General features: G+C 52.8%; 1 protein-coding gene across 1 annotated transcript; it reads left to right on the forward strand.

The window, feature by feature from the left end:
* Positions 1–6,176: 6,176 nt before the first annotated feature.
* Positions 6,177–10,097, forward strand: KRT36 (keratin 36). Its single transcript, XM_008071942.1, has 7 exons — positions 6,177–6,638; positions 7,301–7,383; positions 7,636–7,792; positions 8,293–8,454; positions 8,544–8,669; positions 8,835–9,055; positions 9,654–10,097. The coding sequence occupies exons 1-7, from the start codon at positions 6,177–6,179 to the stop codon at positions 9,847–9,849; spliced, it is 1,407 nt and encodes a 468-aa protein (XP_008070133.1). The 3' UTR covers positions 9,850–10,097.
* The last annotated feature ends 7,212 nt before the right edge of the window (positions 10,098–17,309 follow it).

Consider the following 17,309-nt stretch of genomic DNA (forward strand, 5'->3'; position numbering starts at 1 on the left):
GATAAGGTTGGGGTCTGACAGGGATTCAGGACCAGGCCAGGAGCAGCATGTCAGGAAGCTGGACCCATGTGCCTCACAGTATCCTAGAGTCCCGGGAGAAGCCACCACTTAGGGTCAAGACCATTACTATGGAGGGGCAGCCAGAGAGTGGGGAAAGTTCCTGTCGGTTACTGAGTGTGTGTTCAGATGGTCCTGAGCTGGGTGAGGCTGTGCGATGGCAGGGACAGGCAGAAGCTTAGGGCAGAGGCCGGGGGCTGGGAAATGGAGCAGAGAGTAACTTGCCACATCTTGCCCAGGAAGGTCTGAGTCACCCTGAAGCTGCTATCAGGGTGGAGTGTCACTGAGGTGACCGGGACGGGAGTCAGGATGACTTAGTCCCCACACCTCCATGTCCTGCTCTCTGGGCCGGGGAAGGCAAATATGGCAGCCGTTGAGAGCAGAGTCTAAGGGTACAGAAAGACATAATTTTCCAAGGGAGACCTTATATGACTGTCCCCTAGAACAGCCAGCCATGGTGACGGGACCCCAAGGGAGGCGGAAAGGAACAACCGCAGCTTGTCTGGCCAAGACTCTCAACCAGTGAAGCTTCCTAACCAAAGTTTGCTAGATAAAATAGGACACCCAGTTACACTGGAATTGCAGATAAACAATTTATATGTGTTTGTTTATGTATATAAACAAACACATATAAATATGTATTATATATATTTCAGTATAAGTATGTCCCAAATATTGCATGTATTTTTATCCACTAAATCTAGCAGCCCAACCTTATCCTTACGAGGTCTGTGAACGGCTCTGACTCTCTTATCATCAAAACTGAGTAAACGAGACTGTTGCTGGATTCTTTGGAAAAATCACATTGATGGCTAGAAATGCCTTAATTGTAAGGTTTTCCCCTTCTAAAATGTCTTCTTCAACTCTGTGTACCTGTTACTGCGTGTCTGTGCTAGAATCTAACCTAAGCCAATAGCAGATTTGGCATGAACAAGCGATGTGGTTATCTGACACAGAATATTTAGAATGCCGCTTTTCCGGGGAGTGTCTGGGGATCCCAGGGACTTTTGTCACTTGAGCAAACTCATTGTTACAAGGAAAAGGCAGTTACGTGGAGGAACTGGAGATCAACTGTGGGTCTCCCAGCACCCTGGGTAGGTGCTGGGGGTTTCTGAAGAGGTTCAGATATGGGATCAGTCTTTCTCAGATGCCTTTTGTGTGGGAAACTCCCTAGGACCTGTGCCCTTTGTGTGGGAAACTCCCTAGGACCTGTGCTCAAAGATGGAACAGGCAGAAGAAAACCAGAATGATGGTGACAAACCCGCAGGTTGCTCTAAGAGAGATGGCTATCGCATGTCTGTGGAGGTCTTATTTCCATTGGTGCCCATTACAGGTGGCCTGGCTACCCATGGGCTGCCATCTGGTCAGCCTCCTCTGCTGCCTGGGGTGGTGGTGGCTGACCCATTCTGGCCAAAGCCCAGAGAAGCAGTGAAAGAGAGATCCTGCTTGAAGAACTCACTGTGGCAGGATATGCCTTGTGCATCGAAGGGACTGTTTAGAGCTGGGCAGAAGGAGATTCGGGCTTGATGTTTTGGGCCTTTGCCCTTGAAGAACCTTGGCCTTCAGATGGAAGCTCTTTTGAGGGCACAGACTTGCTTTTACCAAAGAAGAGGCCACAAACTTAGCAGTTGCTATTGAACTTGAACTTGGTCTTCCAAGATGAGCTTGGGGAAAACCAGGTGTTTTCTGTTCCTAGAACAGCATGGACTCTCCTCCCACCATCTTCTACCACTGGGATCATGGTGGACACAGCATCCTATTAACACTGTGTCCTGCAGGTGGGGTGGGGGCTTTGGGAAGCTTCTAGAACTCGGGTGAGATGCCAGAGACTCCTGGTGGAGGGAACTGCTGCAGCTCTGGACACAGTCTCGGCCCCTCCTCTTTAAGTAGTTGTTTTTTCTTGGGTTAGCCTGTTAAACCAGGGCCGGCGGATAGTGCCACAGAAACAGCGTTTAACGATATGACTCTAAGAGAGGTTTCTATCGCTTAAATCTGTGAAATGACTTCCTGTTGATCAAGTCCATTGTGGCATGATGACCTCCATCCACCTATCAGGGAAACCGTGTGGCATCATCATCCAAGGATCTCAGACCACTTTGAAAGAGAGATGGAGCAGGGTCCAGGTCCAGGGCCCTTGTCCCTGCTATCCAGTCCTGTGTTCTCTAAGTCCCTTCTGCCAGAGAGGTCATTTTGGCCTGGAGAGGCTGGGATGTCTGTTCAGAGACCTGGGGGCAATGAATCTCTGAATAGACCCTTCTGGGGAATGGCTTTGGGAGGTGGAGAACCTGGGGAGGACAAGGTCCGAGGAAGCCTGCACGTTGCTCTTGTGGTGTGCGGTGTTGCCAGTCAAGGGAGATCCCGAGGTCCATGAGTGTTGGGACAAAAGAGAAAACCCAGTCATGTCATGTGTTCAAGACTGCTTGACATTTCTCTATTCTGTGGGTCAGTGACAGAGAAGGGATGGGGCTGTGGGAGATGGTGGGTGAGTGACAGGCATATCCCGGTGACTCCTAGACCCCACAGGACGTGCTTGGGCACCAGGTCCTATAATATTTGGGAGGATGGGGTGCCAGCTCCTTGTCCAGACCTTTTCTTACTTGCACTGGCACAGAGTGGATGGGGCTCATGCTGGGGACTTGGGACAGAGCTGGGCCTGGAGTCCAGGGCTCCTGCTCCTCGGCCTAGTACACTTTTCCTTGAGGTTAAAAAGAGTGGTCTCAGAACAGGATCCTATTTTGAAATGAAACCTGATGTGGGTTTACTCAACCCCAAACAGCTGGATCTTCTCCGGGGCTGGGCTACCCTCCCTGGGAGGGGGTGCCCCTTAGAGTTGGCTGGGAGAGCAGCCTGGGAGCCCCAGATTCTCTCCTCCAGTGCAGGTCGAGCATTTGTGCCTGTGGCCTGCATTCCATCCTGTGATGGCCAGGGCAACCAGGGTGGGAGAGAGTGGAGGCATTCCCTCTCTGAGTCTCCCCCCTCATCCTCCCCTGGGATATGAGCAGTCTTCAAAAAGGACAAAGGCAGAGGACGGGGGGGATTGAGGGCAGATGAAAGACCTCCCTTGACCAGCTTGTCACCTGCCCCAGGAGAGGTATAGTCCTCTTCCCACAGCCCTTCGGCCCACGGCAGTTCTCCTGTGCTTGGTGAGAGTGATGGGGACCTCTGGAGCAGCAGATCCCTGCTTACTCAGTTGAGAAAAATCTAGAATCCTTCTTCAGATATGGATCACACAGTGTAGGAATTACCACAAATTAGACGGTGAGAAGGTTGACTCTTGATGTCCACCAGCAGACCCAGGACACAGAAGAGCGGCCTCAAGGACTTTCTGAGGGCTGCCGTTGGGGCCCATTTTGTGGGACAAGCACTCTGTGTCATAAATGAGGTAAACTGATGCATGGGTGTATTGCAGACTAGCCTGAGTGAGTCCCACAGAGGCAGACATACTATGTACTAGTCCGAGAAAATAAAGTAGGGGGTGCTTGTGGGAGGTTGAGTCAGAGTCCCAGTGTCTGTCCTGACAGTCCAGTGGTTTTCAGCTGGAGGTAGCTTTGTCCCCTCTGCTTTGGGGACATTTGGCAATGTCTGTAGGCATTTACTGGAGCAGGGGATTGCTGCTGGCTTTGGGTGGTGGAGTCCACTGACACTGGCAAACATCTTGCAAGACACCGGAGAGTCCCACACAGCAATGAATGGCCAGGTCCTCAATGTCAGCATGCCAAGGTTTTGGGAAACCCTGTGACAGTCCAATCCTAGGCCCTGCTGGAGAGCCCAGGAGATGGGTGACTGTGATACCTTGTCCACATCCTATTCCTTGTCCTCTGCTCCACAACTGAGGTCAAGTCTGGAGACAAGAGACCTGGGTTCAAGTTCTGGCTCTGCTGATGATCTGCCCTGGGATACGGAGCATGTCACCTCTTCCCTGGGATCCTCAGTGTTCTCATCGGAAGAGTAGAAGTCATCACTGTGTCCTGCCTGTTTCACACAGGATGAGGAGGATCAAATAAGAAGTAAGGGAGAAGGGCTGAAGCCTGGTTCACACTCCCAGGAGGGGCTGTGCAGGGCTGGCCCTTAGAGAGACCGTCATCGACTGTTCTAGGCATCTCATTGCCGTGTCTAATGCACTGGGCGGGGCATATTCATCACAGCCGATTCTCCCTGAGTAATTTCAGAGAGAAGCTTATAAAGCATTTTAAGAGGTAGGTAAATTACAACTTTAGAAGCACATAAATGCTTCCATAAACTGCCATCCGAGGGCGTGTAGGGGGAAGAGGGAACAGGTTGCCTGAGCCCTGGGAAAGCCCGTGTTTCGAGGCGGAAGAGCTGGGCTTGTCTTTGGCCCCTAATTCCCGGGTTCTCCTCTCTCGGCTAGCTTAGCTATCTCGTGGTATTCAGCTTTGCTCTTTTCATTCCTTCTCGATCCAAAGGGTCCACCATTGGCCCTCTCTATGACCTGATTAGGGACCAGGAGGGTCAGAGTGGGCTGTCCTTGGGTCCTGATTTTTTTTTTCCTTTTGAGTCGGAGTCTTACTCTGTCATGCAGTGGCATGCTCATGGCCACTGCATCCTCGACCTGCTGGGCTCAGGGAATCCTTCTGCCTCAGCATCCTGAGTAGCTGGAGCTACAGGTGTACGCCACCACACCTGGCTAAAGTTTTTGGTTTATTGTAGAGACAAGGGCTCACCAAGTTGCCCAGACTGGTCTTGAACTCCTGGGCTCAGGCAATCCTCTTGCTTCTGCCTTCCAAAGTGCTAGGATTACAAACGTGAGCCACCATGGCAGGCTGGGGTCCTGATTCTACTCTTGCAGGTTCAAAAGGCTGGTGGCCACAAAGCGAACTGCTCCTAGCCCCGTCCATGGATCCAAGCATGTGGATTCCATAGTGGCAGGAAACTCCGTGATGACGTGTTTGTTGACTGTCTGAGGGATTGGCTATGTACTCCTGCTCCCCACATTGCCACCCTGCTGTGCCTGGTTGACGGACTGACCTTATTGTCAGCAGCCCACATGAGTGTTTACACCTGGGACCCTTTGCTGGCCACAGCCATAAACCACCACCAAAGACTGTCCTCTGAGCCTAAACATCACTCCTACCATTCCCAGTGACATCCAACAAACTTTTACTTCTTGCTTGATCCTCTTTGCATCTGTGTGATGCAGGCATGACAGGGTTATGACCTCTACTGTTCTGATGGGGACACTGCTGAGTATACTAGAGAGGAGGTGACATACTCAGTATCACAGGGAAAATCACAAACAGAGCCAGGATTTGAACCTAGTTCTCCTGTCCCTATATTCTGGGGCCCCAGGTTCAACCTCAGTGTGTGAAGAAGCAGCAAGACAAGGGATACACTTTGGATGGGGTCTCGCTGTGTTGGCCAGGCTGTTCTCAAACTTCTGGGCTCAAGTGACCCTCCCACCTCAGCCTCCTGTGTAGCTGGGACTTCAGGTGTATGCCATCATGCCCAGCAAGCCCTGGTTTCAGATCCAAGCTCTGCAACTCATTCCCTGCTTTTAAACCATGCTGTGCCTCAGTTTCCACATTGATAAAATGAAGACAACACCGGCCACCTTCTGGGATTGTTACGAGCTGTAAATAAACAACTCTGGGCCTGGCACATGGCAGGTGCAGCGTGAATTTTAGTTCCCTTTGCTCCTTTCATCATCCCAGTGACCCAGGCATCAGTGAACAGCTATGAGGGGTGGGGGAGAGTGGGTGGGGGTGGTAGTGGACAGACTGGGCTCCTCGGGGGAAGATATACAGAGAGGACAGGAACTAAATGTCATTTGTATGGCCACTCCCGATTTATGGGATCTGGTGCAAAGACTCTTTGAAGAGGCAATAAAATTCATGTTCTGCTAGGGAATGACAGCAGTGGAGAGTCCTGACTTAGCAAACCAAATTCAACATTTTTCTTTTTACAAGGCAAGGGATTCTGAATGGGTGGTAAAAATCATATTCTAATGAGATTAGCTTTCTGGGATAGGAATAAGCTTTCCCAAGAGCCAGAGATGTGTAACCTGCCAACACCCCATGGAGAGTGTATATAAACCCTCTGGGGAGGCCTTCGAGCCCAGAACCCCAGCTCTTGCTAAGCTGCAACCTTCTTCTGTCAGCATCATGACCACCCAGATCTGTATCCCGACCTTCTCCACCGGGTCCATCAAGGGCCTTTGTGGCACAGCAGGTGGCTTCTCACGGGTGTCCTCCATCCGTTCCGCCGGCTCCTGCAGGGTCCCCAGTCTCACCGGTGCTGCAGGGTCTGTCTCCTCCATCAGGCTGGGCCCCTCCAGCCTTGGGAGCTACTTGCCCAGCTCCTACTTGTCTGCTGGGTACCACCACCCCTCTGGCTTTGCCGGGAGTGGGTTCTTCTTTCGCGAGGGCTCCTTTAATGGCAGTGAGAAGGAGACCATGCAGTTTCTGAATGACCGCCTGGCCAGTTACCTGGAGAAGGTGCGTCAGCTGGAGCGGGAGAACGCGGAGCTGGAGGGCCGCATCCGGGAGTGGTACGAGTCTCAGATCCCGTATATCTGCCCAGACTACCAGTCCTACTTTAAGACCATCGAGGATTTCCAGCAGAAGGTGAGGCGACCGGGCCCATCTCTGGCTGAGCAGCCCAGCTCCTGGGAGGTGTTTGTCTCATTCCAGGGCCTTTCCAGGCGGGACTGTGGCTTTTAGGGAATTTTCTTGGCAGGGCAGGGTCTTCTCTTTGCGGCCTTGGTTTCCTGGGGGACCCAGGCTTCCCTGTTGGTCTCTTGCTCTTACCTTTTGTCACCCATTCCCCATTCCCCCTTGCTGTCTCAGTTGTGGGAAGCAAAGCATGCCAAGTCCCTAGTGGATACAGCACTGTGCCTGATACTTTACTGTCCATTGGCTTATTCATCCTTATCTTGGAGAGATGGGTTTCACTGGACTGTGTCACAGATGTGGATGCTGAGCTTTGAGAGGTTCAGCACTTGCCTAAGATCATACAGCCTGAGTGCTGGACGCAGGACCTGAATCCAGGTCTGCCTTATGCTGGCATACCCCACTGTACCACCCTGGAAGCTGCAGATGCTAGGAATGGTGGCCCCTGGCACCCCTGTGATGCCCGTCCTGGGAGCTGATGCTCCTTCCACACCTGGGGTCTGGGCTGAAGGTGCCGGTCAGACTTAAGAGCGTGGCCTCTGTGAGCCGAGCTATGCCTCACCTGCCTCCATGCTGCCCGACCTTCCCCAGCTCATGGGAAGCCTCTTGTTCTCCAGATCCTGCTGACCAAGTCTGAGAACGCCAGGCTGGTCCTGCAAATTGATAACGCCAAGCTGGCTGCCGACGACTTCCGGACCAAGTGAGTAGGCCTGGCCGGGGGAGGTTTGCTGTGCTGCTCCCTGGCCCCTGACCCCACCTTTGGAAGTTGGTGAGGTGGTTCCCAGGTGGCTGGATGGAGCTGCAAATGGGAAAGTGTGGCATAGCCCTGGAAGAGCACGGCCATGCTTCTGGCCCCAAGTCAGTCACAGTAGCTGGATGGCAGGGCAGGAGGCTCCCCATTCCTGTGTGCAGCTTCCTTTGCAGCAGACCTGGCAGGGTTCTGTGTCTGCAGGTACGAGACGGAGCTGTCCCTGCGGCAGCTGGTGGAGGCTGACATCAATGGGCTGCGCAGAATCCTGGATGAGTTGACCCTGTGCAAGGCTGACTTGGAGACCCAGGTCGAGTCCCTGAAGGAGGAGCTGATGTGTCTTAAGAAGAACCACGAGGAGGTGAGGCGGGTGCTGTGTGACCTTCCAGCATCCTGTGTGGCTTAGGGACCGCTGCTGGACCTCGGGCTCCCTATGTGCCAGGAGATACGTGGAGCCCTTTGCAATTCATCCTCATTTCATTTTATCCTTACAATAATGGCAGGAGGTACACACTACTATAAGCTCCATTTTGCAGATGAGAAAACAAAGGCACAAAGTCCCTTGCCTAGGGTCACACAGGGTCTACCCTCTTGCCCATGATACTAATTCTCCTGGGACTATTGTGCCTGATAACAACAATTCTATTTGCCTGTATTTGTGTCATCTCACTTGTATACCCCAAGTCCCCAGGAGGAGGGAGGTGTATACCCACAAGGAGACTGAGGCTTAGAGAGGTTAAGTGTCCTGGCTAATGTCACACAGCTGATGACTGAGAAAGGAAGGTGTGGGCCCAGGTCAGCTGAATCCTCAACCTGGTGTCCTTGTCACAGCTGTACGCCATGTCACCTCTATCTCTGCAGGAAGTCAGCGCACTCCGTTGCCAGCTTGGGGACCGACTGAATGTGGAAGTGGATGCTGCACCCCCAGTGGACCTCAACAAGATCCTGGATGACATGAGATGCCAGTATGAGACCCTGGTGGAGAACAATCACAGAGACGTGGAGGCCTGGTTCAACACCCAGGTGGGGCTGGCAGCTGGGACCGTGGCTCTTGGGCTGGGCTGCCCCTTGAAGGAGCCCTTGGTCTGACTGTGCCCTCTCGGGTGTTGCAGACAGAGGAGTTGAACCAGCAGGTGGTGTCCAGCTCGGAGCAGCTGCAGTGCTGCCAGACGGAGATCATTGAACTGAGACGCACGGTCAATGCCCTGGAGATTGAGCTGCAGGCCCAGCAAAGCATGGTGAGTGGCCCCTACCTGGATGGCAGGCCGTGGCTCGCCGCAGGCCCCTGACCCACCAGCCTCAGTGAGCTGTGTGACCACAAGCAGACACAAGCAGACGCCCAGGACAGCGGGTTGCTGGGGTGGGGTTCCTTCCCATGCAGCTCTTCTTCCTTCTCCCTGCAGCGGAATTCCCTGGAGTCCACCCTGGCGGAGACAGAGGCCCGCTACAGCTCCCAGCTGGCCCAGATGCAGGGCCTGATCGGCAACGTGGAGGCCCAGCTGGCCGAGATCCGCTGTGACCTGGAGCGGCAGAACCAGGAGTACCAGGTGCTGCTGGACGTGAAGGCCCGGCTGGAGAACGAGATTGCCACCTATCGCCGCCTGCTGGAGGGAGAGGACTGCAAGTGAGTGGTCCTTGGGCTGGGGGAGGACATGGGTCCCACAAGGGGTTATGCACAGGTGCAGGGCATTGAGCCAAAGCTCCTTCTAGGCCTGAGCTTTGGTCATACACAGGGGATAAATCAATCCAGCACACACAGCACTTCTCCAGCTTTTGTTTTTGGTTGTCTTTCCTTTCCTTTCCTTTCTTCCTTCTCTCTCTCTCTCTCTCTTTCTCTCTTTGAGTTGGGGTCTAACTGTGCCACTCAGGCTGGAGTGCAGTGGCACGATCATGGCTTACCACAGCCTCCAAATCCTGGGCTGAAGTGATCCTCCCACCTCAGCCTCCTGAATAGCTGAGACTACAGACATTTGCCACCATACTAGGCTACTTTTTGATTTTTTTGTGGCAATAAGGTCTCGCCATGTTGTCTAGGCCGTGGTTGTAGTTTCTGGTCCTCATTCCTCTCCCTTGATCCTCCCACCCTCGGGAAATTCAGAGGCACTGAAATGGTCTCAAGTGAGGCTACCTGATTCACTGGAGCCCCTCAGATCTGTTTAACACGAGTCTTGGTCCAATGCCTTGATACCAAACCCTAACCCTGCATGATTTCGTTTTCTCAGGCTTCCAGCCCACCCTTGTGCCACGGAATTCAAGCCTGTTGTCAGAGTTCCTTATGTCCCCTCTGTGCCCTGTGCCCCAGCTGTGCCCTGCACTCCGGTGCCGCAGGGCAGCACTCAGGTCCGCACTATCACCGAGGAGATCAGAGACGGGAAGGTCATCTCCTCCAGGGAGCACATGCAGCCCCGCCCGTTGTGATCAGCCCACACACCCACACGGCCCACCAGGCCAGGGCCTGGACCACAGGAAGGAGGACACCCCTGTGGCTCCCGGCTGCTGAATGACCCTTCCCCTCCCTAGAGGGGTCCTCCCCACCCCGCTTAGCAGGCTTTTCTACCAAAATATTTCTTGTGTTTCTGGACTTAATGGTGCTTTTATGGCATGCAAAACCAGGTTTCCTGGAAATGTACTCAGTAATAAAGTGTGTTCTCTTGGCATAGCAAACTGGACTCTGGCTGACTGTTGATTCTCCTGTGATTAGTGGGGGTGTTTGATCACGGCTTGCAGTACAGTTGTGGGTTTCTGTTTTTGCTGTGTCTTCTCTGACTCTAAGGGAGGAAGTGGCTGAATGATTTGAAATTTTTATTAATGGGAATGCCTCAGGCCCTGGCCAATGAGGATGGACACTGGCCCAGTCTGGATGGGGGCTGACCATAGCTCCCAGCATGGCTCTGCCCGTCGGTGCCTACCTTAAGGCGGCCCAAGAAGAGGCAAGGGCTCCCAAGTCAGTGCTCCCCTGCAGACCTACCTGCTGCCCAATACTGTTCAGAACTATGTAGGAGGGGCCCAGGATTAGCCAGAGAGGGCCAGCTGTAGGTAGTCAGCCTGAGCCAACCACCCCAAGGGGGACGTCCAGGTGAGCTGGGGGATGAAGGTGGCTGCCAGGTGGCCCATGTCCCCAACAAGGGATTCAGGGCAAAAGTGAAGGGTGCCAGGGACAGTGGGGGAGTGGGGTTCAGGCATGGAGTGGAGGGAGAGGACTGCCAGGGTTCAGAGTGAAGCAGGGTTTAGAGCGCCTGGATTCCATTGACTGAATCATGCAGGTCTGGCACAGTCTGGCCCGGACACCCCTCTGATGAGAGAGGCATGGCTGAGAAGGCTGAGGGCCCTGTGACTGGCTTCTCTGCCCCCTGCCTCAGTCTTCAGTTGAGAACACAGGCCCAGAGAAGACAGTGACTCACTCTAGGTCACAGGATGGTGAGGGACTGAGACTTGATTATTGCCCAGTGATTCTGCCCTGACTCTTCTCAGCACAAGCTGTCTCTTTCTCTCTGTCTCTGTCTCTCTCTGTCTCTTTCTCTCCCTCTCTGTCTCCCCTCCTCCCATCTCTCTCTGTCTCTTTCTCTCCCTTTCTCCCTTTTTCCATCTCTCTCTGTCTCTTTCTCTCTGTCTCTTTCTCTCCCTCTCCCCCTCTCTCCCTGTCCTCCCTTCATCTCCTTCTCTCTCTCTCTTTCTCTCCCTCTACCTCTCTCCCTCTCTTTCTATCTCTCCCTCTCTCTCTGTCTGTCTCTGTCATTGTCTCTCTCTCTGTCTCTTTCTCTCCCACTCCCTCTCTCCCTCTCTTTCCGTCTCTTCCTCTCAGCTCTTACTTAAGACCAAGCCCTCCACGAGAAAGACTGGTCCTGTCCTATGTCACTGGCTCTTTGGTGCCAAATGTGAATTTTCAACTCCCTGCTGGACAAGCCAGGGGTGCAGCAAATGCATTTCAGACCTCAGGAGAAGATTTGCGCAGGTATAGGCTCTGTGGTGCACATTCAGCCACCTCATGTGACCTCTTTGGTCTCAGCTGGTTCACCTGTGAAATAGGGCTGCCAGGAGGCTTCAACGTGTGTGCAGCAATGTGTGTGCAGCTTCCAAAATGCGGTAGCTGTCAGGGTTGGTGTTAGTTCCTGGGGCTCAGAGTGGGGAATAGGAAATCCCACCAGGTGGACCAGGCTCTTTGTACCTGGAAGAATGGTGGGGTGGGGATGGGGTGGGCTATGCAGCATCTTTAGAGCTGGACAGTGAACCCCAGGCTTAACCTCAGAGAACACGCTCGGCTTTGGGCGAGAGGACCAGTCTCCCTTGCTACTCCACCTCTGCTCTGGGGTCTGAGGTCAGCAACTCTGGCTCTGGCCTGAGACCCAGGGGATGAGAGGTGAGTGATGGCCACGCAAAGAGAGCACCACACCTCCACATGGAAGCAGTCGGAGAGCAGGGAATGGACTGAGCCTTCTGATTGGGAAACAGCCCAGCTGCCTTGGCACTGCGTTGGAGTGGACACACTGTACAGGGTGACCTCCAACGCCTTGTGCATTCAGGGCTTTCCCTTTTTATGGTCAGTCTACAGTCTGCAGGGGCCACTCACAGCCTCATCTCATGCACACAGACAGCTCTGTGTGGCTGTGGGCACCTTATTATGCATCTTTACCAAGCTTTTAATTAAACTTTGCAAAGCTTCTGCATTAAGTAAGGAACTCACTCCCATCTCAACTTCACACACCTTTAACTGAGTTCCAATGGACATCACTGACTGATGTGCAAGCTAGAATTCCACACTTGGGGGGGGTGGGCGTTGACCGGGCCAAAGTCACAAACACATGGCAGTTTAGGACATCTCAGGCCTTTGGGAGCCTATGTAATCGATATCAAGAGAAAGATGATATAAAACTTCCCCAGAGTGGGCGTGATGCTTTATTATTTCAAGGTATTTTTGTACTTTCCAGGTGGGATATCTGGCTGTCTTTCTCATTCACACATACACACACTTCAATTAATCAACTGAGAGATAAAGGAGAGTGCACATACACAGCAGATCCAGTTCCAAAGCCAGAGTTCATCAGAGAGGAGCAGGGGAGACAGAAGCGGTCGGATCAAAGTGTGGGTGAGAGGCACAGGTCCCGAGGCACTCACGTCCAGCTGCAGAGACCTTCCCTCACACCCATACTTTGCCACCTGGGATGGCAGGAACAGGTGTGGGGCAGGGTTTCGGGTTCCCTGGAGTGGGAGTGATCATTGAGAGCTGGGGTGACCAGAGAAAGCAGATTTGGGTTTGAAACCACCAAGGATGGGCAGAAAAAGAAGGAAGGAAGGAAAGAAGGATGGCCAAAAGTATTTTTGTGTCCATGGCATGTTGTGGAGAGCGCATGGACCCCATCTGAGCAGACTGCAAAGATTCTGTAAGGAAAGGTATTCAGATGCTCAGTGTTGAGTTTTTGCTGGTAATTATTTTGTTCTTTGAAAAAGGATGCTAAAAAAGAATGGAAATAGACAAGAGAAATTCATAGCTGTAAAAACATGACTTAGGTTGGGTATAGTGGCTCACACTTTTAATCCCAGCACTTTAGGAAGCTGAGGCAGGAGTTCGAGACCAGCCTTAGCAACATAATGAGACCTCATTTCTACAAAAAAATAAAAAAACTTAGCCACGTCTGGTGGTACGCTCCTGTGGTCCCAGCTACTTGGGAGGCTGAGGCAGAAGAACCGCCTGAGCCCAGGAGGTTGAGGCCGCAGCAAGCTGTGATCATGCTACTGTACTCCAGCCGGGGCAACAAAGTGAGACCCCACCTCAAAAACAACCAAATTATTACTTATGTGAGTATGTGTATGTGTTTTACAAAGTCATCTAAAAGAATTTTTTTCATCTATTAATCTTTTTTTCTTTTTGAGTTGGAGTCTCACTCCGTCATTCAGGCTGGAGGGCAGTGGCACACTCACTGCAATCCCAGCGTTGACCTATGGGGTTCCGGCGATCCTTATGCCTCAGCCTTCCAAGTAGCCAGAACTACAGGCGCACACTACTATGCCTGGTTAATTTTTGATTTATTTTAGAGACGAGGTCTTGCCAAGTTTCCAGGGCTGGTCTCGAACCCACAGACTCAGGCAATCCACTCGCCTCGGCCTCCCAAAGTGCTGGGATTACAGGCTGAGCCACCGAGCCTGGCCTCATCTACTAATCTTATCAGGATTTTTCTTTTTTTTTGAGTTGGAGTCTCACTCCATTGCCCAGACTGGAGTGTAGCAGCACGCTTCAGGCCACCGCAGCCTCAACCTGCTGGGCTCCAGTGATCCTTCCGCCTCAGCCTTCCATGGCATGCTACCACACCCGGCTAATTTTTGATTTATTGTAGAGACGAGGTCTCGCCAAATTGCCCAGGTATGTTTCCAACCCGCGGACTCAGGCAGTCCACTTGCCTCGGCCTCCCAAAGTGCTGGTATTACAGGCTGAGCCACTGAGCCCAGGATTTTTCTAGCTACAATTTCATTGCTGTGCTGGTCTATGAGTCCAGTCTTCCTTGGGCAGAATGACTTTTGGTCCATAGAACACTTTGCTCTCTGCCAAAGGGCTTAGTCCAGGCAGGTGCTGTTCACCTCCACAGATGACCAGCCCCTTTCCATCTCTGAGCCTCAGTTTCCTCATTCATAAGAGTGGGAATAGTGAGACAAAGTCAGTGTCTTTCTTGCCTCCCTCCATACACTTCTCTCCTTTCATCTGTCTTTCCCTCCCCTTTCATGTTCTTGTCCTCTCAAAATCCTTTCTTTGTTTCCTTCGTGAACACAGTTTACCATGAGCAAAACATTCATTCATTCATTCACTCATTCATTCATTCTGAGATATCAGAATGGTGATGCCCAGTAGAAGCCCAGCACCATGGTTGACACTTCAGAGGCCTCAAAAAAAGAATGAGGTCAGTCCTTGACCCCATGCTTACAGACCCCCTGGGACGGTACAGCTGAAACACAAGATAGTTGGGGAGCATCAGTTAATGGGGACTAATGGGTCCACCACAGATCACTGCTGGAGCCTCCAGAGCTGGCAGGGCACAGTAGGGCTGGAGCAGGGGCCAAGCTCCAGGCAGAAGGCCTGGCTGGGACTGGGACCCAGAGGCAGTGGGGCAAACATGGGGTTTGAAGCTGGAAGGCCTGGCCTGTGGCTTCCCTGGGAAGCCTGTGTGGGCCTCGGCTAAGTCATTTCCCACCCTGACCATTGGGTCCGGCTGTGGAAGTCAGTGCCTTTCTATCTGTGTCTGTGTTGCAGGGTGTGTGTGGGGTTTAAAGAAAATAGTGCAGCTTGAATGGTCGTGCAAATGCTAGTTCTGCCGGGACCTTGGGCAGCCTCCTGGAATGTTCCAAGCCTCAGTTTGCTCATCTGTTAAGTGCATTATGGGTGAGGCCGGTCTCATGAGGTTGTGAAAGCACTGAAGGAGAGGAGGTGTGTAGGGAGTGTGGGCCTAGTGGGTACTGAGTACTCAGGGAATCATGGCTGGTACCATCGGCCTCATTATTAGGGCTTCATGGAGAAAGCATTTGAAACTCAGCAGGGTGAGGGGGTGGGGGCACACCTGTAGCCCCACATACTCAGGACTCAGGGAGGATTGTTTGAACCCAGGAGACCGAGACCAGTCTGGGCAACAGAGTGAGACCCTCAGCTCAAAAGCAAACAAACCCAAAACACCTCCGTTCCCCTTCTGGGCAGCACAGGTGTGGGGCCCTGCCTAGGGATCCACGAGACCCCTGGGACTATGCGCATAGAGTGAGGCTTCCATGGTTTTCTTTTCCAGTCTTACTGCTGTGGCTTCTCTGGGTCCTGTGGCTCCAGGGTGGCCCTTACTGAATGCAGAACACCGTCCTGGGAGGCTGCATCTTAGCAGGGCCAGGCGGAGCCCTGGACCCACATGGGTGGAAAATGCAAATACCCCAAGTGGCTCAACAGGTTCTCAGATCAGCTGCACCCTTTGCACTGGGGCATGGATTTCCATGGAGGACATGCCAACGCAGCCAATGGGATCCTGGGATTGTGCCAGTCACACCAGGCCCCCGGGTATGGGAAGGACACTGTGACTCATGGGAGCTCTATATCTGAGGGCCCCAAGCACATGCACCTGGCCTGTGGGATGGTGGCCCGCGTGCCCAGAGCCTGTCTACACTAGGGACAGCTGCTTAGCATCACTGGTTTCCGTACACTAAGATTCCCCTTTCATGAGGACTGGCAGTCATAGCACTTACCACGAGCAGGCACTGTTCTAGATGCTTCAAACTCATTTAATCCTTATAGCAACTGCAGGAAGTAGGAACTATTATCTTCTTCTCATTTTACAGAAGGAGAGAGAGAGAGAGAGAGAGAGAGAGACAGAGAGAGAGAGAGAGAGAGAGAGAGATGTCCAGGGAAGTTAAGGCACACAGTTGGCTCATGGTGAGATTGGGATTCGAACCCGCAAGACTGTATGTACCCGTGATGCTGTGTGGCTTCTCCTGAGACACCCCCTGTGTTGGCCAACCCCCTGTGGAGCCCACCCTATCCTCTCCTCTCCATTTTCCACAGACCCAGGTCATGTCCGGCAGTCTGGGACAGGATTCCAGAGCAGGGGTGGAGGCAGGGTGGTGCAGTGGAGAGGGCCAGCCTCGAATTGGCACCTTGGCTTTGCCAGTTGCCAGCTGGTGCACTTCAGCAAGCTCTTATCACCTCCAAGTCTTGATTCCTTCAGCCTCGAGATGGGGATAACAGGTCCAGGATCACAGAGCACTTCTGAGGACTACGTGAGACCATGCGTGGGAAAGTGCTGGGCACGCTGACTGGGTACTGCTGGTGTCCCTAAGAGAGTGAGCAGGACCCCAAATCACAGGGCGGATGAGAAGGCAGGTCCCACCTGACGAGGCCTGGCCCCAGCTCCTCCCTTCTCACTTTTCGGCTCCTGGCCCCTTTCCTGGCCTCCCTTGCTTGGCAGATTGAGTTTGTCAGGCTTTTTGCCTGTCATCTCCATCAACTCCTGTGGCAGAGATAAAACTGTGATGGTCTAACTCTTTGTGCCTCCTGTGAATCAAGAACTGCCTCCCCTGCCCCCCATTCTGGCAACCAGAAGGGAAGGACTTCTCCACTTTTCAACCAGGACCAGAGAAGACAAGTCCTCTCAGATGTAGCTCTAGGTGTCACTCTGAGCAGCTGTCCAATGACCTGACCTGTAATCATGTGGCTGAATGGAGGCTACACAGTCAGAACAGGTTTCTCTGAAAGGGAGGGAGCAGGGTTGTGACCTCCAAGGCTCTGCTGTATCTAGGGTGACCAGCTGTCCCATTTTGTCCAGGACTGAGGGTTCTCCAGCATATGGGACTGTTAGAATTCAAGCCAGAAAAGTCCTGGGGACACCAGGAGAGTGGGTCACCCTCTCCCTACCTCCTTGACCAATTTGAGAGAATTCTGTGTCTCCTTGTCCCCAAGACCCTGGTCTTCCCACAACAACCAGGTTTGCTCTTTCTTCCCTCGGGAGACAGCTCTAGGTCCCCTCTCCTGCCTTGGGCCCATAAAAGGAGATCAAGCTGGAGAAAGTCATGACAGTGGCTGGACTCCCACGCCTGCTTGATGAGGAGGCTGAGGTCTGAGCCAGATGACAGGCCCTTTGAAGAACTGATGGAGACTTGGTGTTTCCAGTGACATGGAGTCGTGGAGGTGAGTCCAACGGGGCTCCTATTTTACGAGGCCAGGAACTGTTCACGAAAAGCTAAATAACAGGTTAATGAGGGCTTTGATAGAAAGTGGTATTAACTTTAATGAGGTGAAAACACTGTGTCAAAGCCAACCAACGCCCACTGGGGCAGAGATATAAATTCGGGCTGAGGAGGATCTCTGCTTTGGGGGTGTCTGGACCCAGAGACCCATCACTCGCACCCAGGTTACTGAGGCC

Source organism: Carlito syrichta, unplaced genomic scaffold, assembly GCF_000164805.1.
Source record: "Carlito syrichta isolate Samal-C Ts95f unplaced genomic scaffold, Tarsius_syrichta-2.0.1 Scaffold314793, whole genome shotgun sequence".
In the NCBI taxonomy this organism is placed as follows: Eukaryota; Metazoa; Chordata; class Mammalia; order Primates; family Tarsiidae; genus Carlito; species Carlito syrichta.